The 27,702-nt window shown below is 43.2% G+C and overlaps 1 protein-coding gene across 4 annotated transcripts in view; it reads right to left on the bottom strand.

Moving 5' to 3' along the window:
• Positions 1-2,012: 2,012 nt before the first annotated feature.
• The window catches only part of pfkpa (phosphofructokinase, platelet a), a 115,542-nt gene continuing 89,852 nt past the window's right edge, over positions 2,013-27,702 (bottom strand). For 2 of the 4 annotated variants that reach the window (XM_078425196.1, XM_078425215.1), the window contains 6 exons: positions 25,882-26,046; positions 16,757-16,818; positions 13,127-13,238; positions 11,583-11,682; positions 5,150-5,255; positions 2,016-2,649 (listed from right to left, as the gene is read on the bottom strand). In XM_078425196.1, coding sequence (XP_078281322.1) covers positions 2,493-2,649; positions 5,150-5,255; positions 11,583-11,682; positions 13,127-13,238; positions 16,757-16,818; positions 25,882-26,046 — 702 coding nt within the window. In that variant the 3' untranslated portion in view covers positions 2,016-2,492. Of the gene's footprint in view, positions 2,650-5,149; positions 5,256-11,582; positions 11,683-13,126; positions 13,239-16,756; positions 16,819-25,881; positions 26,047-27,702 lie in introns of all 4 variants that reach the window. The other 2 variants (XM_078425223.1, XM_078425205.1) reach the window with 2 other exon arrangements.

The following is a 27,702-nucleotide window of genomic DNA, read 5'->3' as shown; positions in this document are numbered from 1 at the left end:
GTTTCATTCTTGTATTCTGTCTTTGCTTTTTTTTTTCGTGCCTCAGTATTAACGGTGAGGGTAGTCAGAATGAGGTACAGGCAAGTACAATTATAATATTTAAAACATTTGGACAGGTAACGTTTAGAGAGATATGGACCAAATGCAGGGTAATGGTTAAGTTTAGCTTAAGTTGGCTTGGTTGGTTGAATAAGTTGAGCCGAATGGTCTATTTCCATGCTGTATAATTCTGACTGAACACCCCTATCGGATCAGACATAAATTGTCCCGTTAGACCAGTGTTTCTCAACCGGGGTTCCCAGGAACCCTAGGGTTCTGAGAGAAATAGGCTAATCATATGTAAATGCATTTTTGTCTTTTGCATTGTCAATAAACTTGAGAAAAAAAGTTATCTTTTGCTTAAACCAGTTATCAGAAAAATATATGATGTTTGCCTTATGTATGAAGTTTAAGAAAGAGATTAATAAAGATATATAAGAATTTTTATGCAGGGGTTCCCTGAGACATGGAAATTATTGCGAGGGTAAAAAGGTTGAGCAACACTGTTAGACTAATGCAAAGTCCTGTTTTATATTTGCACAAAACAAAAGTGAAATACTGCATAGTGTAGATATCAGACATAGTATGGAGGCACTCTGCAGAGCAGATAACATCTGAGAAACAATGGATAATGTTAGATATTACACACCTAAATTAACTTAACATCATAGTCAGCGCAGATATTATGACCCCCACGGTCTGTTGTTAAGTGGTACTGTTGTATGTTCTATGAGATAGACCTGTTTCTAGGTGGTACTGCAGGTGAAGATAGGCAGCAACACCAGTGAAGGACACCTTTCTATTCCTCCCTCATAAAATAATAGATGGGGTTTAAAGGTGGCCTGAATGATGAGGAAAAGTACCACACTGGCTACTTTGGGTCGGGAAGATCGAAGGAACTGCAGCAGGGGAAAACATGAGATTGGTCACTTTGGACAACGGACCAGTGAACTATATTGATAAATTGGAAACGAGTAACTAAATCATAATAGAGTTGAAGTGTTCTGTTTTTAATTAGTACTATTCATAAAGATTCCAGAAATTAAAGGGGTTAACTTGGGATATGTATTAAAGCAACTTTGGGCTCAGTTATGTTCATTAATGCTCTGAACTTATAAAAGACACCAAGAGGTTTTCACGGGAGATATCATCAATAATGGCATTAGTCTTTGTGGTTGACCAGATCAAATTGTTGCAAAGAATAGAGCGTGCAGTGTTTGTTAATTGGAAGTGGGGTTTTTTTGGGGGGGGGGAAAGACCACAAATATGTGTAGGAAGGAATTGCAGATGCTGGTTTAAAATGAAGATAAACAGAAATTGTTGGAGTAACTCAGGGGGGCAGGCAGCATCTCTGGAGAGAAAGAATGGGTGACGTTTTGGGTCGAGACCATTCATCGGGTCCGAAGAATGGTATCGACCTGAAACGTCACCCATTCCTTCTTTCCAGAGATGCTGCCTGTCCCGCTGCATTACTCCAGCACTTTGTGTCTAAGACCACAAATACAGCAAATGCTGGAAATTTGAATTGAAAACAAAAAACACATTCAGGACTCACTCAGCAGCAGCGAGGAAACAGTAGTTTTGGTCTAGGACCATGCATCAGAATTGGAAAAGTGAGGAAAGAAGAGTTGGGGTGGGAATATAAATGATACAATGCAGGCTGACAACATGGTAATAATTAATTCATGATAATCATCTCCTTTCCTGCCTGATACCAATCCCTTTGCTGCTCTTTTTAAAGAGTAGTCATGATTTTTGTGAACCCATCTGAGGAGCCACAACATCCCTTATCCACCACCCCCCCCCCCCCCCCTCCACAGATGCTGCCTGACCCGCTGATTTCCTTCAGACTATGTTTGCTCAAGATGTCGGCTCCTTTACGCCTCCATGGTTTTATTGAATGTCGGAGTAGGATCGAGACGACTAATCTGCTTCTAGTTCTTTGCCTTTCTCACACTGAATAAAAAAAGTAATCAGTCAAACCAAATGCAAATCTGTACAGGACCAGCCACAGCAGTTTTATTTGAAGCTGGAAAATAAAATATAGTATTCCACTTCACTACAACACGTGAATTACATTGATCACATAAATATGCCTTTTAGATTTTTCACATTAAAACTATTGTCTTTCAAGAAGGTGATCCACACAATAAATATTTGGGAACAGTGCAATGAGAAGCAATTAAATTGTACTACAAGTGTAACTCTTTTTTTCTATTGGCAATGTCGACAAACCAATTCTTCCATTTTGTACCAGTGGCTGGGTGTAGCCTGAGTGCATGTGTAACGAAGGGTACAGGATGCCTGCTTTAATTTCTATAAAAAGTAATGATACAACATACCTAACTTACAGAGCAAATTAGAAGCTGCTTTTATCCTCTGCCAGGCATTATAAATGGTGTGTATCAAACAAGCTGGGGCGTCGTGTGTACCACTTTCGTACAGCCGACTTTTTAAATGGAAATGGTGTCACGATTTTCTGGTGTATGGTGTCGCTTAACGTGCTCAATCTGGCGCGCATTGGACACGTCGTAGCTGATCTTGTACTTGGCCAATATCTTCATCAGTGGCCGGAGTTCCAACCACCACTGCTCCTTTGGAATCCGATGCCTGAAAACACAGTTGGGGGTAGAATTACAAATTCTACTTTGCTCTTCTTGAATGTTAGGCATGATACTCCAGGGGCCCTCAGTGGTGCAATATATACAACCATCCCATCTGTGTAGGAAGGAACTGCAGATGCTGGTTTAAACCGAAGATAGACACAAAAAGCCAGAGTAAGTCAACAGGACAGGCAGCATCCCTGGAGAGAAGCAATGGGTGATGCTTCGGGTCGAGACCCTGCTTCACACTCGACCCGAAACGTCATCTGTTCCTTCTCTCCAGAGAGACTGCCTGTCTCTTTGACTTATCTGCTGTTGTGTGTATGCGCTCGGCACCACCTGCACTCTGTGGTAATTTAGTAAGTCTTCAGCAGTCCCTCCAATGCCAAACATCCAGAAGGACAAGGGCAATGGCTACATGAGAACCCCACCACCTGAAGTCCTGTAGGTCGTACACCATCCTGACCTGAACATATATATATATATATATCACACTGTTCCTTTATTTTGGCACTGAGTCCAAATTCCGGAGCTTCCTACTCAACAACACTGGAGTACCTTCAGCAAATCAAATTGACGACTACTTGATTGATTGACACCTTCTCAAGGCCAAATGCAAATAGACAATAAATACTGGACATTGCCAGTGTCACCCACAGTTCTGTAGGGGAATAAATAACGGCATAAAATCAAGCCATTCAGATGTACAATAGGTCCATGTATCTACCAAAGGATTCTCATACTATTCTTCATTTAACCCCTCAAACATATTCTAACCTGTTTTAATGCAATTAGATTCCCTGAGGCTATAAGCTCTTAACATCCCGTTGGAGCTTTGAATGAAATCTCAATGGTATTAGATAGGTTCAGATTTTGGAAGTTGCTTGTTTACTCAAAAGGGCATAAAGCGAGAAGGGTCCTGACCTGAAACGTCACTTTTGTGTAAACCAGTGTCTGCAGTTCCTTGTTTTTATTCTCTTCCTCAGATTTTTAAAACTTATGGTAAAGGTGACTTAACTAATGGTTTAACAGTATTATTTGTACAGGAAACCCATCTGCAGGCAAATGGCCAATTATATATAAATTCACAGAATCCTGCAGCACTGTCTCCTGTCTTGTGCTTATGTTAGCTATTCAAGAGTTATCTGGTATATGTGTCTCCACTCATCAGTTGTAAAAACCCAACCAATTTCTTCATTTTGACTTTTGTGGGGTTCCATCAAGACTTCATTTTCTAGACCATAATTTATTGTCTAGTCCTCTTGTCTTTAATAAAAATCTTAACGATTATCAGTTAACTCCTTTTTAAAGTTATGGTATTGGCTCCACCTTTATCAGCCTTTTCCAGCAATTCAAATGCTGACACAATAAATTGTAACACAATAACAGTGAAATCCCCAACTAAAAATAAAACATCTATCTGCACGATGCCTTCAATAAAGTAACAGGTGCTTCAAAGCATCGGAGAGACTAATACTGCAAAGATCTCGGTGCGATGCGGGATTGGAAGAGGTGTTCAGAAATATGAATTTAGAAGACCGAGGCTGGAATTTAGAAGACTGAGGGGGGATCTTATAGAAACATATAAAATTCTTAAGGGGTTGGAGAGGCTAGATGCGGGAAGATTGTTCCCGATGTTGGGGGAGTCCAGAACCAGGGGTCACAGCTTAAGGATAAGGGGGAAGTCTTTTAGGACCGAGATGAGAAAACATTTCTTCACACAGAGAATGGTGAGTCTGTGGAATTCTCTGCCACAGAAGGTAGTTGAGGCCAGTTCATTGGCTATATTTAAGAGGGAGTTAGATGTGGCCCTTTTTGCTAAAGGGATCAGGGGGTATGGAGAGAAGGCAGGTACAGGCTACTGAGCTGGATGATCAGCCATGATCATATTGAATGGCGGTGCAGGCTCGAATGGCCTACTCCTGCACCTATTTTCTATGTTTCTATGAGGAGGTGGAAGTACTGATGGATTTGAAAATAAGGATGAGGAATTTGAATACAGAGTTTGGATGTGCTTACGTTTATGTACAGTGGAAGATAGGAAGCTGGATAGTGTACATTGGAATAGTCAAGTGGAGAATGATTACTAAACACCTTACAGTGCCAGTTACCCGGGTTCGATCCTGACTGCAGGTGCTGTTTGTATGGAGTTTGTACGTTCTCTCGGTGACCTGCGTGGGTTTGCTCTGGGATCTCTGGATTCCTCCCACACTCCAAAGATGTACAGGTTTGTAGGTTAATTGGCTTGGTATAAATGTAAATTGTCCCTAGTGTGTGTGTGGGATAATAGTGGACGGGATGATCGCTGGTCGGGGCGCACTCGATGGGCCGAAGGGCCTGTTTCCGCGCTGTATCTAAACTAAATAAACTAAATAAACTGTATAAACTAGACTAGTCAAGTGGAGAGTGATGACTAGACACCAGATGACCTGAGACAAGGATGAAATAAAGCTACATGTATAACCAACCAACCTGAAGCTTTTTAGAACTGATGATCATATACTTACTTAAAATCAGTTGTATCTCTCAGTTCTGATACAGGCTGGAACACCAGGGAACGCCTACGCATTCCCAGTAAGCAAGCAGATTCATGGCAATTTGCAAACACTCTCCCTGTGGGTTTTTACACAAATATAAAAGTAAATTTATTTTTAAAACTTAACCAAATTTTAAATTCACAGTTTATTTTTCTAAATTGAGATACATTTGGCGAGGTTACAGCTTTAAAAAAAAAAAAGGAAAAACTATTGAAAAGCAGCCAGGAACGGACCCCTCTAATTTCAAAAACTCAACATTCAAAATCAGAATTTGACAGTAATTAACATTTATTCCAAGTCAAATCTAAGAACTTTAGACTCTGATTTCCCTTGGACAGCCAAAATATTTGAAGAAAAACATCTTCAGATAATAAAGGACTTGAACTTGTACTGAACTCTTTCATGGCTTCAGAATGTTACAAACCCTGAACTGTTGTAATAAAGGAAATGTGGCTTAAGAATTGCACGTAGCGAGCTCCCAAAAACGTGGTGTGATGAAGACCAAATTAATTGTTTCGTAATGGTAATTGAGAGGCAAATATTAGACAGATAAATCCTTTGACCTAGTTCTTTTACAATCACTTGAAGAGCTTTAATGTCTCATCTGCAAAGCCTAGAGTTTAATGCTGAAGTTTCTGCAGAGGGAAATACGCACGGAAGTCAAGTCAAGTCAAGTCAAGTCAAGTCAAATTTATTTGTCACATACACATACTCGATGTGCAGTGAAATGAAAGTGGCAATGCCTGCGGGTTGTGCACAAAAAGATGAAGCTGAAAATGCAACCAGCAGAGCTGCAGCTTTCAATGCTGAAACTATCAACTGGTTCACATTTCAAGGATCACCATTTAATGAGACTAATGTTCATATTTTGCTTCATACCATTTTCTCACACCATCCCATTGCCCTCTGACACCCACCATCATCAAGTACTTTGAGAGGCTGGTCATGACACACATCAACTCCAACCTCCTAGACAGCCCCGATCCACTACAGTTCACCGACTCACAACAGGCCCATGGCAAGAGGCTTCTTCCTGGCCCCTACACTCATCGGCGGAACTTCTGGACAATAAAGGTACCTACATCAAACTCCTATTTATTGATTATAGTTCTTCCTTGAATAGCATGATTCCAACCAAACTCCTGGACCAAGAAGTCAACAGCCCCCTCTGCAATTGGATCCTTACTGTCCCCAAACAGTCAATGACATTTGGCAACAAAATAACCTCCACAATAATTCTCAACAGTGGTGCCCTATAAAGGATGCATTCTCCCTGCACGCTCACAATTGTGCGACCAAATTCTGCACCAACTCCTTTTACAAGTTTGGAGATGACGCCGCTGTAATGGGCCGGATCTCGAACAACGTGATGGGACAGATTACAGGGAGGAGAGCACTCAGTAATGTGCTGTCAACATAACAACCTCACCCTCAATGTCAGTAAATCGAAGGAGCCCGTTATTGATTTCAGGGATCGCGGTGGTATATACTTCCCTGGTCGAAATGGAGATGGTTGAGACCTTCAAGTTCCTAAGCATATAACCTGGACCATTCACATTGTAGCCGCAGCCAAGAAAATACACCAATGCCTCTAGTTCCTCAGAAGACTAAGGAGGTTTGGTATGACTCTAACTTCTGAAGATGCACCTTAGAAAGCATACTATCGGAATGCATCACAGCTTAGTCTGGCAACAGCTCTGCCCAAGACCACAAGAAATTGTAGAGATGTGCATGTAGCTCCATCCTTCACACACGCACCAGCCTTCCCCTCATCAACAACATCTATTCCATAATGCTGCCTCAGGAAGACAGTCAACATAACGATGGACTGTCGGATCCCCATACTTCCCTGCTCTCCCCTCTCCAAGCAGAAAATACATACAGGTAAGCTTGAAAGCACACACCGCCAGATGTAGGAACAGTTTCTTCCTTGCAGGTACCAGATTGCTGATCTGTTCTCTCATAAGCTAAGAGTGTCGTCCAGACCTCCCAACCTACCCCCTTGCAGCCCTTGCACTTTTTTTAAAAATCAGCACGTTATTGTGAAACTGTAATGCTATAAGACTATCCTCTGCATTCTGGCAATTTTCTCTTTGTTCTCACTACCTGTTACACTTGGTTGTAACTCAGCTATGGTTCAACTGGATAACAGGTAAGCAAAATATTTCACTGTATCTTGGGTACACATATCAATAATAAACCCCCATATCATTACTTTTGTACCCAATATCTCTCAATTTTGTTCTTAGACATTTATCAACTGATTAGACACAGTCCACTGAGAAAGTAAATTCCAAAGATTCTAAATGCCAAAGATACTTCTGGAGGAACTCAGTAGTTCTGACAGTAGATGTGGAAGCACCAGCATTGTGTTTTTTGCTCCAGATTCTTGGAGTCCAGGGTTATTTGTGTCCCAATTCAAAATGCAAACCTTCATTTGAGATTATGACCCCTAGTTCTAGGTAGGGAAGCTAGTCTCATTTGGCCCATATCCTCAAACTTGCTAATCTTGCCATAAACATTCTCATCCAAATCATTTGATTGGATGATTGATAATGATTGATAAAGGCAAGCAGGCCAAAAGTCTTCTTTCAACCTTCTGTCTACCTGCGATGCTACACTGAAGTACATGCACCTGTTCTCCTAGATCCTTCCACTCGCTACACTCACCAGGGCCCTACCATTCACTGTGAAGGTCCTGCACTGGTGCAACTTCCCAAAATGCAACACCTCAGTATTAAACTCAGTTTGGCATTCCTCAGCCCACTTACCTACTGTAATTCTTGACAACCATCCTCACTGCCTAGGAGCCAGACAGACCACGTCTAGGGCCCTGCTCTCATCAATCCTTTTGGTTACTTCTTCAAAAAATGTATCAAATTCATCAGACATGATCTCCCATGCACAAAACCCTATCTTTCCAGATGCAGGTCCATTTTACCCCTCAGAATCCTCTCCAGCAACTTTCCTACCACAGACAACAGGTTTGTTGGTCATATTCAGATCAGATTAATTGTCTGAAAGCTATTTACTGCACTGATAGGACCCTTGAGAACACAAGGCAATTTAGTCCCTCAAACTGTTCTCCTACTCAGTACAGCTATATCCATTAGCAACTTTAGGCTACAAAAAAATCATGGATTTAAAATGAAGAAGTTAACCCTAAGTCTGAGGAGGTTAGTTGCAAACATGTACCACCTTTGTGCACAGGAGTTTCACTTCTGGAAGTCTTGCACATTAGACGTACTGCCCTGCCCCTCCCCCATCTCTACCATAAGACCACAAGGCATAGGAGCAGAATTACAACACCCGGTGCATTGAGTCTGATCCACCATTTGATCATGGCTGATCTATTTTTTCCTCTGAACCCCCCTTCTCCTGCCTTCTCCCCATAACCATTGACACCTCTACTATTCAAGAACCTATCAATCTCCGCTTTAAAAATATCTATTGACTTGGCCTCCACAGCCATCTGAGGCAATGAGTTCCACAGATTCACCAGCGTCTGACTAAAGAAATATCTCTTCCTCCAACTCCACCACCCTGGTCTCGTGAAATAATTCAATCCAATTCCTAAGATTTCCCAGGAAGTCTTGGAAACTTCATTTAAATCATTAACCCTCCTGATTTTTTCCCCCCATATCCATCCCCAAGTTTTACAAATCTCATTTTATAATTTAACTATTTGCATGAAACTAAGGAGGATTAAGTGAATGAGATTCTAATCTGTCATGAGTGAGTCAGCTTCACACCCCTGCCCAAGAGTAGTTTTGTTTGTTTCGAAGCACTACCAGCTTTTTTTGGTGCTATCACTTTCATTAAGAACATTGCAAACCAGTTTTGGGTTCTGGGGAAATAAAATAACTGTTCCAGACCAGTGGTAATCTGATGTTCAATAAATTTGAACGGTTTTGAGCATATTCAATGACCTCAGAATACTGCTAAGAAGCAAAAGGATGCCTGCCCAGAATAAATCGAAATGGTGTAAAAGGGTAACAGTGTTCCCAGTTAAGTCTTCCAATGGGAAAATTCTTATATGTGAATAAGTATTATTCCATGTTCTTGAATGTTCTGTGCAGTATTCCAAATCAAAAACAACCAATTAAATACTTAAAATAAACATACGTATAATGAATAATTATCATTAAATACAGGTATCGTGTATAAAATCATGAGAGGGATCGGGTAGATCCACAAAATCTCTTGCCCAGAATAGGTAAATTGAGGACCAGAGGACATAGGTTTAATGAGAAGGGGAAAAGATTTAATAGGAATCTGAGGGGTAACTTTTTCACACAAAGGGTGGTGGGTGTACGGAACATGTTGGCTGTTGTGGTCAAGTTGGACCAAAGGGCCTGTTTCCACATTGTCATTATCATAGATTGATACAATGACTTCCAACAAAACAATATCAATACCAACTTAAAACATATTAGAATCAGTAGCAGGTTGATTCAGATATCCTTCAAAGGTAACTATGACAGAAACAACATCAATATTGCGCCATTAACTTTAAATGTTCGGTAGGACTGCTTAAAACACCTTTGTTTAAGCATAGAATCAATGCAAGTTAATAATGTTGTCACTAACATAACAATAAACAAAATTCATTACCTTCCTCTATGTATTCCACGATGCCAGCGAGGGAAGCAAAGCCGAGACAAAGCAAGGGATAGATTAAAGTGACCATTTTGTGGTACATCAACTTTCCAGAAAATAACATACGTTTTACACACGAACTATTTGACCATGTACTAAAGGAAGCCTAACTGAAACTGACCAGCTTGTTGGAGCACTGGATAGTTAATGTTAACCCACTTGAGTAGTTTCTGACCATATCCCGAGCTGAATAGGTTTAAATAGGGCGGCACGGTGGCGCAGCCGTAGAGTTGCTGCCTTCCAGCGAATGCGGCGCCGGAGACCCGGATTCGATCCCGACTACGGGTGCTGTCTGTACGGAGTTTGTACATTCTCCCACGCAGGTCACGGGGAGAAAGTACAAACTCCGTACAGACAGCACCTGAAGGCAGGATTGAACCCGGGTCTCCGGCGCTGCATTCTTTGTAAGGCAGCAACTCTACCACTGCGCCACCATGCCGCCCTGAGTTACAGGGAGAGTTGGCCTCTGTAAAATTCTGTTAATGCATAGAGAGTGGACGAGAAAATGGGATAACATAGAACTAGTGTGAATGGGTGATTGATGGTCAGCATGGATTTGGTGGATCCATTTCCATGCTGTATCTCTCAATGAACTAATATCTTTAATTAGGCAGAGACCAAAACTGTACGGAGCATCTTAGCTTTAAAATTACATCAGACATTCTTGTCTTTTTGCTCTGAACCCTCACAAGAAAGGTCAACAAACCTCTTGCCTGCCTAACTGGTATATCTGCATGTTGGCTCTCTGTATCTCCTGAATTGACACACAATATTTGGTCTCTACATTAAAAAGTAATGTTTATTTTTTCATTAATTAATTAATTTATTATGTATTCAATTTTCTGTTCATTTTTTCATTTTCCTTTGTTAAATTCTACCATCCAGCTATTTTTCCCCATCGCTCAACCTGCCGATATTCCTGCCTCTACAGATCATTTTCTCTTTTACGTGGTGAACACTGTGTAGGTGACTTCATGGTTTGACAGAAGGAGGAGTATGGTGACAGAGGCAGCCTGTGGTAAAGTCACACACTCAGGTAAATTAAAGGGCACAGCAAGTCTTCAACAGAGGGCAAATGGGAGAAGGGAACCAATACAAGAACAGGCAAGGTGCAAATGAGTGCAGCAATGTAGACAACCAGACAAAGTGGACCCATTGGGCCCAAACCTCTCCTGCATTGGTGCAGCACCCTGTCCTCCCGTCCTCCCCTCTCTCCTCAACCCCCCCTCCCCTCTCCCCCACTTCCCTCCTTTTAAACTTTAAAATGTGAATAACTTTAAAAATATAACACCGATTTCAATAAAACTACTTGCATCGTTACTAAAGTGACGACGGTGAGTAAGGTGGGCCTAAAATTGTCGCGCTATCGTGTACTGTTTTGGCTGAAGTTCAGTCACAAACAAGATAACAAACAAGAGTTTTAGTATATAGATATAGACAAACAACATTAAAAGAGATTGAAGATTGGAGAGATAGCAGAAGGAAGATTATTTCCTTCGCAAGTCCACAATAATGATTTTGCAATCTGAACAGGTACTACACAATTCTGAAAGTGTGTACAATAATGCTTACATATCAAACTTAAAGAGAACATAATTTTCCACATTAGAGATCAATTTAAACTTAAACTTTAAAGCATTGATAAACAAATTGGCCATGCCTTACACTAAAGAATGAAATCCTGCACTCATTCAAAAAATCACAGTTATCGGATCAATAATTTTGAGACTGCGTTGGTTATTACCTTGTCTGTAGTATTCTTTTAGTTTGTCCGAGATCCACTGCATGGCTTTGGCAGAAATCTTTGTCCCAAAGTTTCTATCAAAAGGAGAAGGAGATCCACCCTGGCGAGATTTAACAACATTGCATGGTTGAATGTTAAATTCCACACGGATTATAATGACTCAGTCAAATTTCTTCGACTGCAAGTTTATTCAAGAAAGAAACTTCAATGATTCAATACTTTATACTTTATATAATACTTTATATATAAGTTATATTTTACACAACAAATTACAAAATGCACAAAATAAAACCACTTTTCACCAAATCAACTTCACCTCCATTTTAAGCTATGTGATGATACTTTTACTTTCACAGATTGTTTCCACTACCTCTAGAGCCAGTGAATTCCAGATCCTAACCTCTCCCAGACAGGTTTGTAGATTAATCGGCTTGGTATAAATGTTAACTTGTCCCTAGTGTGTGTAGAATTGTGTTAATGTGTGGGGATCGTTGGTTGGCGCTGACTCGGTGGGCCGAAGGGCTTGTTTCCATGCTGTATCTCCAAAACTAAAAACCTAAAACTAAAACATGAAAATCAATAAATGTGCCGCAGCCTAACTGAAGAGAAACTGTAAAGTTACCATCAATCCTCAGAACTACACCTCACTGTTAAATGAAGGAAGACAATAATTGAGTGTTATAGCCTCAGTTTTGAATACAGCCGCCCACTCTATGTTTTTAACCCGTGTCGGACGGAACTGCGGATTCTGGCTTATACCGAAGATAGACACAAACTGCTGGAGTAAATGTAAATGTAAAAAACCTTTATTGTCACTACACAAAGTACAGCAAAATTAAAGCAGTCCAGATGATGCAATCACACACAGCAGACAGTACAAAGGACAAACCTCTATCCATAACAAGCTAAACCTAATCTACTGAATTAAACAAACTGACCTCTAATACAATATACACAAAACAATGACAATACGGTCAAGGCAGTGTACAGTTCAATCAAGTACAGCAAGTTATTGCACAGCAATGAGAGCTAACATATTGCACTCAGTGGGACAGGCAGCATCTCTGGAGAAAAAGGATGGGTGACGTTTCAGGTCGGAATCCTTCTTCAGGGTGAAGGTCTGTAGGGAATTTCAGTTTGTGGAAGTTGAGGAAGTTGTGGAAGATGAGGAAGAACTTTTTCAGTCAGAGAGTGGTGAAGGTGTGGAATTCTCTGCCTCAGAAGGCAGTGGAGGCCAGTTCGTTGGATGCTTTCAAGAGAGAGCTGGATAGAGCTCTTAAGGATAGCGGAGTCAGGGGGTATGGGGAGAAGGCAGGAACGGGGTACTGATTGAGAGTGATCAGCCATGATCACATTGAATGGCGGTGCTGGCTCGAAGGGCTGAATGGCCTCCTCCTGCACCTATTGTCTATTGTCTATTGTCTTTCAATCTGAAGAAGGATCCCGTCGCGAAACGTCACCTATTCCTTTTTCTCCAGAGATGCTGCCTGACCCGCTGAGTTACTCCAACACCATGTGTCGATCTTCTATGTTGTTTTTTTTACCTGCTGCATGTGGCCCAGGACATTTTTCCGGCAGTCAAACACACCCTTGCCTTCCTCGCTGTACAACTGGTAGATGAAGTCCGTTGTGTAATTCTCACTGCAGCACTCGTTTCTGAAACATACCAAAAGCCGTGCCTTGGTTTTAATTTTACCTTAAGCTGATTTACCGAGGCAAGTCCCGAATACAACGGAACCTGGAAATAAGAGTAGAAATAGCTGGAAATAAGGCCATAAGGGATAGGAGTAGAATTGGGCCATTCGGCCCATCAAGTCTACTCCGCCATTCAATCATGGCTGGTCCATCTCTCATTCCTAACCCCATTCTCCTGCCTTCTCCCCATAACCTCTGTCAGGATTATGATTCTTGACATAATCAAGAATCTGTCTATCTCTGCCTCAAAAATATCCACTGATAAATACTTCTGAGAAACTGCCCGATTGGCTCAAATGAGAAACGGAGTAAATGCTTCAATAGACAATAGGTGCAGGAGGAGGCCATTCGGCCCTTTGAGCCAGCACCGCCATTCAATGTGATCATGGTTGATCATTCTCAATCAGTACCCTGTTCCTGCCTTCTCCCCATACCCCCTGACTCCGCTATCCTTAAGGGCTCTATCTAACTCTCTCTTGAATGCATTCAGAGAATTGGCCTCCACTGCCTTCTGAGGCAGAGAATTCCACAGATTCGCAACTCTCTGACTGAAAAAGTTTTTCCTCATCTCCGTTCTAAATGACCTACCCCTTATTCTTAAACTGTGGCCCCTGGTTCTGGACTCCCCCAACATTGGGAACATGTTTCCTGCCTCTAACATGTCCAACCCCTTAATAATCTTATACGTTTCGATAAGATCTCCTCTCGTCCTTCTAAATTCCAGTGTATGCAAGCCTAGTCGCTCCAGTCTTTCAACATATGACAGTCCCGCCATTCAGGTTGATACCTCTGATAGAATCGCAAAAAAATCTAACCAGGTTCATCATTTCCAATCTGTGTCAGATGAAAGCTAACTTCATCACGAGGTGCACTGCCTTGGAGGTCACAGCTCAATTAAAATTTGAGCACTTTGTAAAAAGGGTGAAGATTCTTGCCTCTACTTTCGAAATGCTGACAGCAGGTCCACAGCAAGTTGCTCAGACAACCTCACAGGGATATACGGTTGGTTTTTGGGCTACCACAGTACACACAGCCAGATAAACAAACCAGTGTTAGACATGGCGCACTGGATCTGTGCAGGCATTGAGCTGATGCTACCTTGAATGCAGTACCCTGGGTGCGAGACCCAATACACCATTAAAACACAGACTGTAGATGCACAGAGTCTTTCACCCAGAGTAGGCGGATCAAGAACCAGAGGACATGGGTTTAAGGTGAGGGGGGGAAAGATTTAATAGAAACCTGAAGGGTAACTTTTTCACACAATGGGGGTGGCATATGGAAGGAGCTGCCAGAGGAGGTAGTTGAGGCAAGGACTATCCCAACATTAAAGAAACAGTTAGACAGGTTTGGAGGGATATGGCCAAATGCAGGCAGGAGGGACTAGTGTACCTGGTACATGTTGGCCGCTGAAGAGCTTGTTTTTTACACAAAGGGTGGTAGGAAGATGGCAGCTCATTCCATACACCCACCATCCTTTGTGTGAAAAAGTTACCCCTCAGATCCCTATTAAATCTTTTCCCCTTCACCTTGAACCCATGTCCTCTGGTCCTCGATTCCCCTACTCTGGACAAGAAACTCTGTGCATCTACCCGATCTATTCCTCTCATGATTTTATACACCTCTATAAGATCATACCTCATCATCCTGTGCTCCAAGGAATAGAGACCCAGCCTGCTCAACCTCTGGCTTTCGCTCTGACACTCTAGTCCTGGCAACATCCTCGTAATTGTTGGAGGACTGGGCAGGAAATGGTGTTCAGGCTAAAATCTGACCAACCGGGATGTTACTGAACGGCAAGACAGGTCTGGCCGACTCTGTGGGTAATGTGATCTGCAACTTAGGTAATCCAAGTCATCGGCCAATTTTCAAGTGCACACAAGCCGGCTCAGGAAAAACAATGGGAAATGTGAAGCCATCAAAGATTCAATAGGGACTAGAGGGGCAACATTTTTACACAAAGGGTGGTAGGTATATGGAACGAGGTGCTGGATAAGGCAGTTGAGGCAGGTAGTATCCCAATGTTCGAAATACATTTGGACACGTACATTGATAGGATAGGTTTAGAGGGATTTGGGGCAAATGCAGGCAGGTGGGACTAGCGTAGATGGGGCACAGAAGCTCCCCATCTCACATTTCAGCATCAATCAGTAATCTCAGCATCCCACCTAATCCCTTTGGATTGGGATCCAAACCCCATAGGGTCAGAGAACTGTACAGCACAGTGACGTAGCGGTAGAGTTACCGCCTTACAGCGCCAGAGACCTGGGTTCGATCCTGACTACGGGTGCTTGTCTATACAGAGTGTGCACGTTCTCCCCGTGACCTGCGTGGGTTTTCTCCGGGTGCTCTGGTTTCCTCCACAACTCCAAAGACGTACAGGTTTGGAGGTTAATTGGCTTGGTATAAATGCAAAATGTGTTAATGTGCGGGGATCCCTGGTCGGCGCGGACAAGGTGGGCCGAAGGGCCTGTTTCCACGCTGCATCTCTAAACTAAACACTGAAACAGGCCATTCCCTCCATGTTGTCGTGCTGACCAAGTTGGCATACTGGATTGGTCCCGTTTGCCTGCATTTGGCCTTATCGCCCTCTAAACCCTTCCTACCCATCTGTCCGAATGTCCTTTAAAAGTTGTAATAGTATCTGTCTCTATATCTTCTATTGGCAGCTTATGCCAGGTACAGTCTATCCTCTCAATGAAAAAGTTGGCCCTGATGTCTCTCTTAAATCTCTCCCCCTTCACCTTAAGCCTGTGCCTCGAGTTTTCGAATCGTCTATCCTGGAAGAAGATTACGATCATCACTTTATCTCTGCCCCTCTTGTCTTCGTTATGCCTTGTTCTAGTTCCCAGACACTGCTTCTTATCCATACTCTATTCCAATTTAATATTTGAAAGTTAATACTCGTGTGCCTTACCTGAACTTAAGGAAGTAGATACAGGGGAGCCCACTATATACCGTTCCCCTCCCAAGTTGCACATTATACTGACTAGTAAATTTATCACTGTTCCCCCATCAGTGTTTTAGTTTTAGTTTCAGAGATAGAGCACGGGTACAGGCCCTTCGGCCCACCGAGTCCGCACCGACCAGCGATCCCCACACATTAACACAATTCTCACATGCACTAGGGACAATTTACACTTGTACCGAGCCAATTAACCTACATACCTGTACGTCTTTGGAGTGTGGGAGGAAACCGAAGATTACGGAGAGAACCCATCCGGGTCACGGGGAGAACGTACAAACTGCGTACAGACAGCACCCGTAGTCGGGATCGAACCCGGGTCTCCGGAGCTGTAAGGTAGCAACTCTACCCGCTGTGCCACCGTGTCACCATAGCTACATCTAAAACCTGGCATTCCCTCTCCCGTCAGCATGAGGAGGACCTTGACCCAAAACATTGCAGTGTTTCAGAAGGCAATTAGCGATACGCAATAAAGCTCAAATCTAAACAAAAGACAATGTTAACTAATTCTCACCGGAGTACCAGACCACGTTGGACAGACGTTTTCATCTTTGCTGTCAAATGTTGCACGTTGGACTGCAAAACAAAAGGCACAAAGGCATAAAGAAACTGTCATATTTAAAGATTATATTAATTGAAGATTATATTGATTGAATATAACGATTATATTTTTTATAAATATTTATTTTTATTGAAGGAAAGATACAATACGAATGACGTAATGCAATACATTCCCCTCCATTTTGTTTATAACGATTATATTAATGAATATATTAATATTACTAGAATAACGCAGCACGGTGGCACAGCAGTAGAGTTGCTGTCTGGGGCTAAACTGTTTTTCTCCCCCAAAATAAACATTATTCAGAATTTTAAAAATTCTATACAAAACAAGAACACTCTTCCAACATTCTCAGCATTTATCCTTTCATAAGTGTTATATTCAGTGGGGTTCCCCAGCCTTACATCAAGCACTCTTGTCACTCATGTGGTCCCCTGGGTCTGAAGAAGGGTCTTGACCCGAAACTTCACCCATTCCTTCTCTCCAGAGACGCTGCCTGTCCCGCTGAGTTACTCCAGCATTTTGTGTCTATCTTCCATTTAAACCAGCATCTGCAGTTCCTTCCTACGCACTTGATATCCCTTTGCTTGTTTGAGGGGCGTCAGCCCCCCAGCAGCGGAAGGATCCTGGACTGTGGCCCTCTCCCACAGGGCCTTGGTGTTGGCTGCACCGAGCTTCAGTGCGTCCCTCAGCAGGTACTCCTGCAGCTTGCAGCGGGCCAGTCGGCAACATTCCCCAATGGACATCTCGCTCCGCTGGGAGAGCAAAGGTTTCAGGCAGACCAAAGAGTACCTTTCACCGAGTGATCTTCCAACAGCACATGATGTCCGTCTGATTGTGTCCTTGGGAGCAGTCCGTAAACTGAGAAGTGCTTTGGGAAAACTAAACTGCTGTTAATTCCCAATTCCACGTCCATTTAGGAGCTGAGGAGGAATTTATTTAGTCAGAGGGTAGTTAATCTGTGGAACTCATTGCCACAAAGGGCTGTGGAGGCCAAGTCAGTGGATATCTTTAAGGAAGAGATAGACAAATTCTTGATTAGAACGGGTGTCAAGGGTTATGGGGAGAAGGCAGAGAATGGGATTCGGAGGCAGAGATCAGCCATGATTGAATGGCGGAGTGGACGATGGGCCGAATGGCCTAATTCTAATCCTATAACTTGTGAACATTTAAACTTTTGTTATAGCCGAGTTCACTCCCTGCATTAAATGTGGGCTGCTGGCCAATTGTTCCACCACATGCCCCGTTAGGTAATCACCCAAGTTATTGAAGAGATATGAGCCTGCAAAAAAAAAAAAAAAAAAAAAAAAAACTCTCTCTCTCTCTCTCTCTCTCTCTCTCTCTCTCTCATCGAGAGATATGAGTCTGCAAAACTCTCGCTCTCTCTCTCTCTGTCTCTCTCTCGAATCAGTGAACAAGCACGCTCCCACTTCAATCAGCACCATAGGGTCACAAGTGATCAGAACAATTGGACACTCAGGGCTCTGACGAAGGAACACCAAAGGTTTACCAGGATATCACTTGGAATGGAAAGGTGTAGTTATAAGGAGACATTGCACAGTCTGTGGTTATCATCACTGGAATGTCGGAGGCAGTGGGGTGTCCTTATAAAGGCTCATAAAATTGTGAGAGGCTTGAATAGAAGGTCATAAGTGATAGGAGCAGAATTAGGCTATTCGGCCCATCAAATCTACTCCGCCATTCAATCATGGCTGTTCTATCTCTCCCTCCTAACCCCATTCTCCTGCCTTCTCCCCATGTTTTTTTACTGCCTCCACAGGATTCCAGAGGATGGGCAAGGCAGTGAGCCCGTTACTCAGAAAACCTAGACGCACGCTGTTAGTTTTAAACGTCCTGCTGTAAGAAAAGGATCCTGGGTGGCTCAGGTGGTAGAGCATCAGGCTTTGCATCTGCAGGGTCCAGGGTTCGAGTCCCCGTTCAGGCCTAGGTGAAGTTCATCTGCTCACGGTCAGGTTCAAGTGGAGCTGGTCGCTCCCTCATGTTGACTGACGGCCCTCTCAAACAGGCGGCACAACTGGTAGAGCCGCTGCCTCACAGCAGAGACCCATTTAGTTTGGAGATACAGCGTGGAAACAGGCCCTTCAGCCCACCGAGAACATGCTGACCAATGCACAACTACCTACAAGCCAATTAATCTACAAACCTGCACGTCTTTGGAATGTGGGAGCAAATAGAGCACCCTGAGAAAAACCACACGGTCACAATGCAAATTCCGTTAAGTCAGCACCCGCAGTCAGGATCAAACTCGGCTCTCCAGCACTGCAAGGCAGCAAGTCTACTGCTACGCCATTGTGCCACCCCCAGGTTCGATCCTGACTACGGGTGCTGCCTGTGCGGAGTTTGCAATTTTTCCCTGTGACCGCGTGGTTTTCACAAGGTCATAAGTGATAGGAGCAGAATTTGGCCATTCGGCCCATCAAGTCTACTCCGCCGTTCAATCATGGCTGATCTATCTTTCCCTCCTAACCCCATTCTCCCCATAACCCCTGACACCTCTGGGTGCTCGGGTTTCCTCCCACAAGCCGTGTGTTCTTATGTAGAATTGTCCGCAAGAAAAAGTGCGGTGCAAAAACAAGAGTGGTAGTGCCTGGAAAGCACTGCTCAGAGTGGTGATGGAAGCAGACACGACAGCAATGTTAAAGAGGCATTTGACAGTCTTATGAACAGACAGGAGATGGAAGGAGTGCAGATGCATGGTGCCTTGAAAGTAGAGTCGAAGTATACAGGGTAGTCAAAAAGGCTTTTGGCACAATAGACAATAGGTGCAGGAGAGGGCCATTCGGCCCTTCGAGCCAGCACCACCGTTCAATGTGATCATAGCTGATCATTCTCAATCAGTACCCCGTTCCTGCCTTCTCCCCATACCCCCTGACTCCGCTATCCTTAAGAGCTCTATCCAGCTCTCTCTTGAATGCATTCAGAGAATTGGCCTCGGCTGCCTTCTGAGGCAGAGAATTCCACAGGTTCACAACTCTCTGACTGAAAAAGCTTTTCCTCATCTCAGTTCTAAATGGCCTACCCCTTATTCTGGCCTTCATCAGTCAGAGTATTGAGTATAGAAGTTGGGAAGTCATGTTGCAGTTGTATAAGACGTTGGTGAGGCCACATTTAGAGTATCGTGTCCAGTTCTGGGCACCCCTGTTATAGGAAAGATGTTGTCAAGCTGGAAAGGGTACAGAAAAGATTTTCGAGGATATTGCCAGGACTCGAGGATCTGAGCTGCAGAGAGTGGTTGAGCAGGCTGGGTCTCTATTCCTTGGAGAGCAGGAAGATGAGGGGTGATCTTATAGAGGTGTATAAAATCATGAGAGGAATAGATCGGGTAGATGCAGAGCATCTGTTGCCCCGGTGTAGGGGAATCGAGGACCAGAGGACATCAGTTTAAGGTGAAGGGGAAAAGATTTAACAGGAATCTGAGTGGCAATTTTTTCAGACAAAGGGTGGTGGGTGTATGGAACAAGCTGCCAGAGGAGGTAGTTGAGTCAGGGATTATCGCAACGTTTAAGAAACAATTAGACAGGTACATGGACAGTGTAAGAAAGAACTGCAGCTGCTGGATTAAACCGAAGATAAACACAAAAAGCTGGAGTAATTCAGCGGCATCTCTGGAGAGAAGGAATGGGTGATGGATAGACAGGTTTAGAGGGCTGAGTTACTGCTAAGTTACTCCAGCATTTTGTGAAATAAATACCTTCGATTTGTACCGGCATCTGCAGTTATTTTCTTACAGGTTTAGAGGGACATGGGCCAAACGCAGGCAGGTGGGACTAGTGTAGCTGTGATATGTTGGCCTGTGTGGATAAGATGGACCGAAGGGCTGTTTTCCACACTGTAAGACTCAATGACCAACAGACCATGTGCAGTTTAAATTGGAATTCTGGTCAGCACAGACATTGTGGGCTGAAGGGCCTGTTCCTGCACCTGGACTGTTCTATGGTTAAAATGAAGACAGGAGATAAAGGGAGCCCTGCACAATTTCCTGACCAGGTTTCCATTTCCGGTCATATTCAGTATTGCTGGATTTTCACAGTAATAACGTCACTCATTAACTATTATAACTTCAGGGACTAAATTTCTCTTTTCTGTATTAATTTAAATTTATATGCTGTAATTGTAACTTTTTTTTGCACAATCCGCAGGCATTGCCACTTTCATTTCACTGCACATCGTGTATGTGTACGTGACAAATAAACTGGACTTGACTTGACTCATAATAGGTTATCCTTTAGTTACAGGGGTGCCTACTCTGGAGTCTTGTAAGAAACTGCAGCAAAATCATCCTTTGAGATCAGTCCTCTGGATCTGCTAAGCAGCGACAGACAGTCTACTGATAAAATTCAGCTTGTGTGATCAACCTGGACATGATGTCTCACATTTTTCAAACTGAAAATACTGGTGCAAATGCGTGCAGCAATCCATTCCAATAGTCGAAAAGCAACGCTGGCAAAATGTTTTCACTTCTTATTTCTGTCCACTGGGCGGCAGTAAATGGCACAGGATGAAGACAGAAGGAATACGTTCTTCCACTCCGAACACTTAAGACCGAGCAAAGTTTGGTCAGAAGTTTAAATTTAGCATGAAAAGATTCCTGATATGGCAATTTATATTAATTAATATATTGTTATTACTATAATAATAAGTGGTAGAGAAAAGAATATATTAATTAATATATTGATATTACTATAATAATGAGCGGTAAAAGAATATATTAACTAATATATTGATATTACTATAATAATAAGCGGTAGAGTAAAGAATATATTAATTAATATATTGATATTACTATAATAATAAGCGGTGGAGTTGCTGCCTCACAGCGAATGCAGCGCTGGAGACCCACGTTCGATCAAGACTACGGGTGCTATCTGTAAGGAGTTTGTACGTTCTCCCCGTGACCTGCGTGGGTTTTCTCCGAGATCTTCGGTTTCCTCCCACACTCCAAAGACGTACAGATTTGTAGGTTAATTGGCTTGGCGTATGCGTAAATTGTCCCTAGTGTGTAGAATAGTGTTAATGTGCGGGGATTGCTGGTCGGTGCAGACTCGGTGGGCCGAAAAGGGCCTGTTTTCATGCTGTATCTCTAAACTAAACTAAACTAGTTCGCAAAGTTCTGAATTTAATATTGATTGCTGCTTAAAGGAAGCTGAAACAGGATGTAAACATGGCACAGTAAAAAGATTCCTTATTTGTTTGCCCAAAGGAAATCAAGAAGGAATTTGCCTCCTTGCAAAGGGTGAGTGAAATGTACACAACTGATAAAAAAAAAGGCTTCGCAAATTGCTGTGACTGCCTCTGAAAATATGTTTTAAAGAAGGGCCAAGACATCAATGCAATCCAAATTGTACCAACATTGCAGTGTTGAATAGTCACATGGGTGAAGCAATAATTAAAGTCCATATTGTGAAACATGCTGGTCTACATTCAAGTCTTAAATGGGATGAATCTTTCCGAGCTGCTCTCTGTCTATTTTAAAGGACACTCTGAGCTGACAACAGCTGCTGAGGCAATGATTAAAAATAGGCCAACTGAACCCAAGGGCAAAATGTGGAAGGGGCACAGTTCACAGTTCACAGTTCTCAGAGTGATCTGGAGAATGAGACTCCACATCTTAAAGAGTGATACAGTGTGGAAACAGGCCCTTCGGCCCAACTTGCACACGCCAACCAACATGCCCCATCTACACTAGTCACACCTGCCTGCGTTTGGACCATATCCCTCTAAACCTAAACCTATCCAAGCATTGTCTAAATATCTGTTAAATGTTTAGTTTAGAGATACGGCGTGGAAACAGGCTCTTCAGCCCACCGAGTCCGCGATGACCACAATCACCCGTCCACCAGTTCTATCATAGACACTAGGGACAATTTACAGCATCCAATTAACCTACACACCTGCACGTCTCAGGAACTGTGGGAGGAATCTGGAGCACCCAGAGAAAACCCACTTGGTCACAGAGAGAACCTACAAACTTTGTACAGGAAACACCCGTAGTCAGGATCGAACCCGAGTATCTGACGTTGTAAGGCAGCAAGTCCACCCACCCTTTCTGTTGCCCCTCAGGTTCCTATTAGATCTTTCCCACCCTCACCTTAAAGGGCCTGTCCCACTTAGGAGATTTTAAGGCGACTGCCGGTGACTAGGCTGTCGCCGAACGTTTGCCGGGGTGTCGCGGGCATGATCGTGAGGAGTCTTCAGTGAATCGTAGCGGATCTCGGCGCGTCGCAGAAAAATTTTCCAGATAGAAATTTCTCGGCGACAGCTGGCTTGTCGCCAGGTATCGTAGCTTATTGCGGGCGCTGTCTGTCGCATGCTGTCCCCAGGTTTGCTAGGTTGTCGCAGATGCATTTAGAAGCACGTAATATTAAATTAAGAAAAGGCATTTGAAGATACTAGAAGATAGTTTTGTTTAACCAATTTATTTACCGTCAGGACATTTGACAGGTAGGTTGGAGGCGACAGTTTGACGGTCAGGTAAGAGTGGGAATTTTGCGATGTTTCCGAAGATGGTGTAATCTCTTAGCCAGGTGCTAGTTTCACAAAAAAAGTGATTTGTATCGACCTGACTCGGCATTGTCGTGGTCATTGTCGTGGGGTAAAAGATAATTTTGGCGATCTGCTATGACTTTGACAGTCGCCGGCAGTCGCCTTAAAAATCGCGTAACTGGGATAGGCCCTTAAATCTATGTCCTCTGGTTCTTGATTCCCCTACTCTGGATAAAAGGCATTGTGGATTTCCCCTATCCATTCCTTTCGTGATCTTATAAGCCTCTATAGCCCCTCATCCTCCTGCGTTCCAAGGGTTAAAGTCCTAGCCTGCTCGACCTCTCCCTATAGCTCAGGCCCTCGAGTCCTGCCAACATCCTCGTAAATCTTTTCTGCATCCCTTCCAGTTTAACAACATTTTTCCAATAACAGGGTGGCAAAACCTGAACACAATACTCCCAATGCACCCTCACCAACGTCTATTCAACTGCAACATCACCTCCTAACCCACAGTGTCCTCGGATATATCTGATCCCGCCCAAGAGATTTATCCACCATTATACATTCAGCACCTCCTCGACTGTAATACTGGCCATCCTCAAGACACTTCCATTAACTATCTGGTACACATTAAAAACAAAGAGTGGAACAGCTAAATTGGTAGCAAAGGTTCACTAATGGACAGAGTCATAGGGTGACTGCAAAGAAATGAATGACTGAAGAAAGGAGTGTGGTTATGAGGTAATGTAAAGAAGATAAGGTTTGGAATAATCCTATAAACATAGACTGCCCGATGTACTAAGTGGGCAGTCAGATGGTTGACATCCTGATTGTTCCAGCCGTTGTTTGCAAATAAAGGCTTTTAACTTTTTGAAGAATTCTTCGTGTCATCTACTTCAATTTGAACCACGACAAAATGAGCAGGAATTGCACTCCAGGGAGCCTCACAGATAAAACTCTGCAAGATGATCAGGATATCCTTCCCTCCTGGTTTCCTGACTTCAAAATACACCCCCCCCCCCCCCCACCCCCTTCCCCACCGTACTCTGCCCCGCCCAGTTCAGTCCTGCCAGGCTCAAACACAGGAGGGACAGTGCACACAAACGGGCAGCACAGCTGGCACAGCTGGCACAGCTGGCACAGCTGGCACAGCTGCTGCCTCACAGCGCCAGAGACGCAGGTTCAATCCGGACCTTCGTGTGAACTTTACACGTTCTCCCTGAGGGTTTCTTCCGGGTGCTCCGGTTTCCTCCCACACTCCAAATGCGTACAGGTCTGTAGGTCAATTGGTTTGGTGTAAATGTAAAATTGTCCCTAGCGTGTGTAGGGCAGTGTTAGCGTACGGGGATCGCTGGACGGTGCGGACTCGGCGGGCCAAAAGGCGTGCAGGTTTGTAGTTTACTTGGTCCCTACGACAATTAAATGCTCTTGACTCTTACATGTTCATAAGATCAGAAGTGATAGGAGTAGAATTAGGCCATTCGACCCGTCAAGTCTACACCGTCATTCAACCATGGCTGATCTATCTCTCCCTCCTAACCCCATTGTCCTGCCTTCTCCCCATAACCTCAGATACCTGTACTCATCACAAATCTATCTGTCTCTGCCTTAAATATATCCACAGACTTTGCCTCCACAACGTTCTGTGGCAAAGAATTCCACAGATTCACCCCCCTCTGACTAAGGAAATTCCTCATCTCCTTCCGAAAAGAATGTCCTTTAATTCTGAGGCTATGACCTCTAGTCCTTGACTCTCCCACTAGTGGAAGCATCCTCTCCACATCCACTCTATCCAAGCCCTTCACTATTCGGTAAGTTTCAATGAGATCCCCCCCTCATTCTTCTAAACTCCAGCGAGTACAGGCCTAGTGCCATCAAACCCTCATCATACGTTAACCCAATCATTCCTGGGATCATTCTTGTAAACCTCCTCTGGACCCTCTCCAGAGCCAGCACATCCTCAGATATGGTGCCCAAAATGTATTAGTTTTGTTTTTCTTATCATCTCTATTATCTGTGTGCAATGGGTTTTACAGGCCTGTAATGATGCTGCAAGTAAGAATTTCTTTTTTTTCATAGAAAAATAGGTACAGGAGAAGGCCATTCGGCCCTTCGAGCCAGCACCCCCAATCAATACGATCATGGATGATCATCCAAAATCAGTGCCCCGTTCCTGCTTTCGTGTCGGCGCCCACTACGTTTAAATATTTTTTCATATTTTTTCATATTTCAGATACAGCGCAGAAACAGGCCTTTTCGGCCCACCAAGTCCGCACTGCACTAACACTATCCTACACACACTAGGGACAATTTTTACATTTACCCAGTCAATTAACCTACATACCTGTACGTCTTTGGAGTGTGGGAGGAAACCGAAGATCTCGGAGAAAACCCATGCAGGTCACGGGGAGAACGTACAAACTCCGTACAGTACAGCACCCGTAGTCAGGATCGAACCTGAGTCTCCGGCGCTGCATTCGCTGTAAAGCAGCAACTCTACCGCTGCGCTACCGTGCCGCCCTACATGCTCGACTCCTACATGTTTGCTGGCTAAATAGAGCATTGAAACCAACCTGTAATTCTTGGATGTCCATCTTCTCCTCGAAGATGTACGAGACGTCCGCGCCGGCGGAGAGGCCACTCATGCTCGCCAGGTAACCACAGTAACCTCCCATCGTCTCGATAATGAAGACACGTCGCTTGGTTCCACTCGCCGATTGCTTGATGCGGTCGCAAGTCTAGCCGAAACATATCATGTCATTAAACCGTGCACAACAGTTCGCAGGTCGGCCGTGTTGTGATATTGCAAGGACTACTTTGTTGTATCACAAGGACTACTTTGTTTGCCTGTGTAGTAACGTGTATATAAGAGAATGAGGTGATTAGGTGGTCACTCTGGTTCCAGGTGGCCGTGGAATAAACAGCCTGGATTTAAGCTCCAGCATTCTAACCTTTTAAACACGTCTACTTGTGGTCCGTCCAGAGTCATAACAAAGGTATAACAGATACCGGACCACGAAGTACAACAGGCCGAGTTCTTTTTAATACCCTGCTCTACCAGTGTGACTGCAGATAGCATTTTAGACCGTAAAATGGCAAAGGCATTCAACCCTCGTTAAAAACGCCTGAATGGTTTATTCACGAGTTAAAAATAATGTTAAGTGTCTCCCTGGATATCGGCAAATTGTAAAATAATTTTATGTTTTTTATCATGAGGGAAATATTTTGCTTCATGTTCTCTCCTGGATGCGATTATTGTTTTCAAACTATCTTATTTTAATTAATTAATTATGGAATATTTGCACTCATTCATTTGTGCACACCACAATTTAAAAAAAGGCAAATAATTAAAAAAATAATCAACATGTTTTTAAACAAAAAATTGGGTATGTGTTCATTTTGGTAACGTTTAGTTTATGACACAAAATGCTGGAGTAACTCAGCGGGAGAGGCAGTATCTCTGGAGAGAAGGAATGGGTCGAGACCCTTTGTGTCATACCTTCAATTTAAATGAGCATCTGCAGTTTTTCCCTACACAGGTTATTTAGTTTAGTTTAGAATATTGCCATGTGTACTGAGGTACAGTGAAAAGCTTTTGTTGCGTGCTAACCAGTCAGCAGAAAGACAATGCATGATTACAATCGATCCATTTACAGTGTATAGATAGATACATGAAAAGGGAATAACGTTTAGTGCAAGGTGAAGCCAGCAAAGTCCGATCAAGGATAGTCCGAGAGTCATCATAGAGGTAGATAGTAGTTCAGCACTGCTCTCTGGTTGTGGTTATGATGTAGGTATTTTAAAATGGCTTTGGTCTTCAATTTTGAGTTCTTAATTGTAAATTTGTAGAATTCCTGGGTAGTGACATAGTGGTTACATTACCGGAATGGTTTACAGAAGCCGAGAATATTATTCTGGAAATGTAAGTTTGTATCCCACCTATTTAACCACCCAATGGGAAACATATAGTTATTTTAAAAATTTGGATAAAAATTTGGAAAAAAATACACAAATAACTATGAATGCTCCATGATTACTGTTTACTGATGTTCTTTAGGGAAATAAATCTGCCATCGTTACCCAAACTGGACTATGGGATTATAAAACTAACAAACATGGTTAACTCTTAACAAGACACAGAGTGCTCGAGTAAATCAGAGTCACGACTAATCTATGGGTAGGCACAAAGTGCGAGAGTAACTCAGCGGGTCAGAACAGCGGTTCACTGGAGAACAGGAACAGGTGATGTTTCGGGACGGGACCCATCTTTAGATCTTGTTCTCCAGAGATGCTGCGTGGCCCACTGAATTACTCCAGCACTTAGTGTCTTTTTTTTGTAAACCAGCATTTGCAATTACTTGGATCTACATGGTCAACTCTTAACTGGCTCCTCA

This window comes from Rhinoraja longicauda, chromosome 2 (assembly GCF_053455715.1).
Source record: "Rhinoraja longicauda isolate Sanriku21f chromosome 2, sRhiLon1.1, whole genome shotgun sequence".
NCBI lineage: Eukaryota > Metazoa > Chordata > Chondrichthyes > Rajiformes > Arhynchobatidae > Rhinoraja > Rhinoraja longicauda.
Note: the sequence above shows the minus strand (reverse complement) of the source record. Positions and strands in the feature narration are given on the sequence as shown.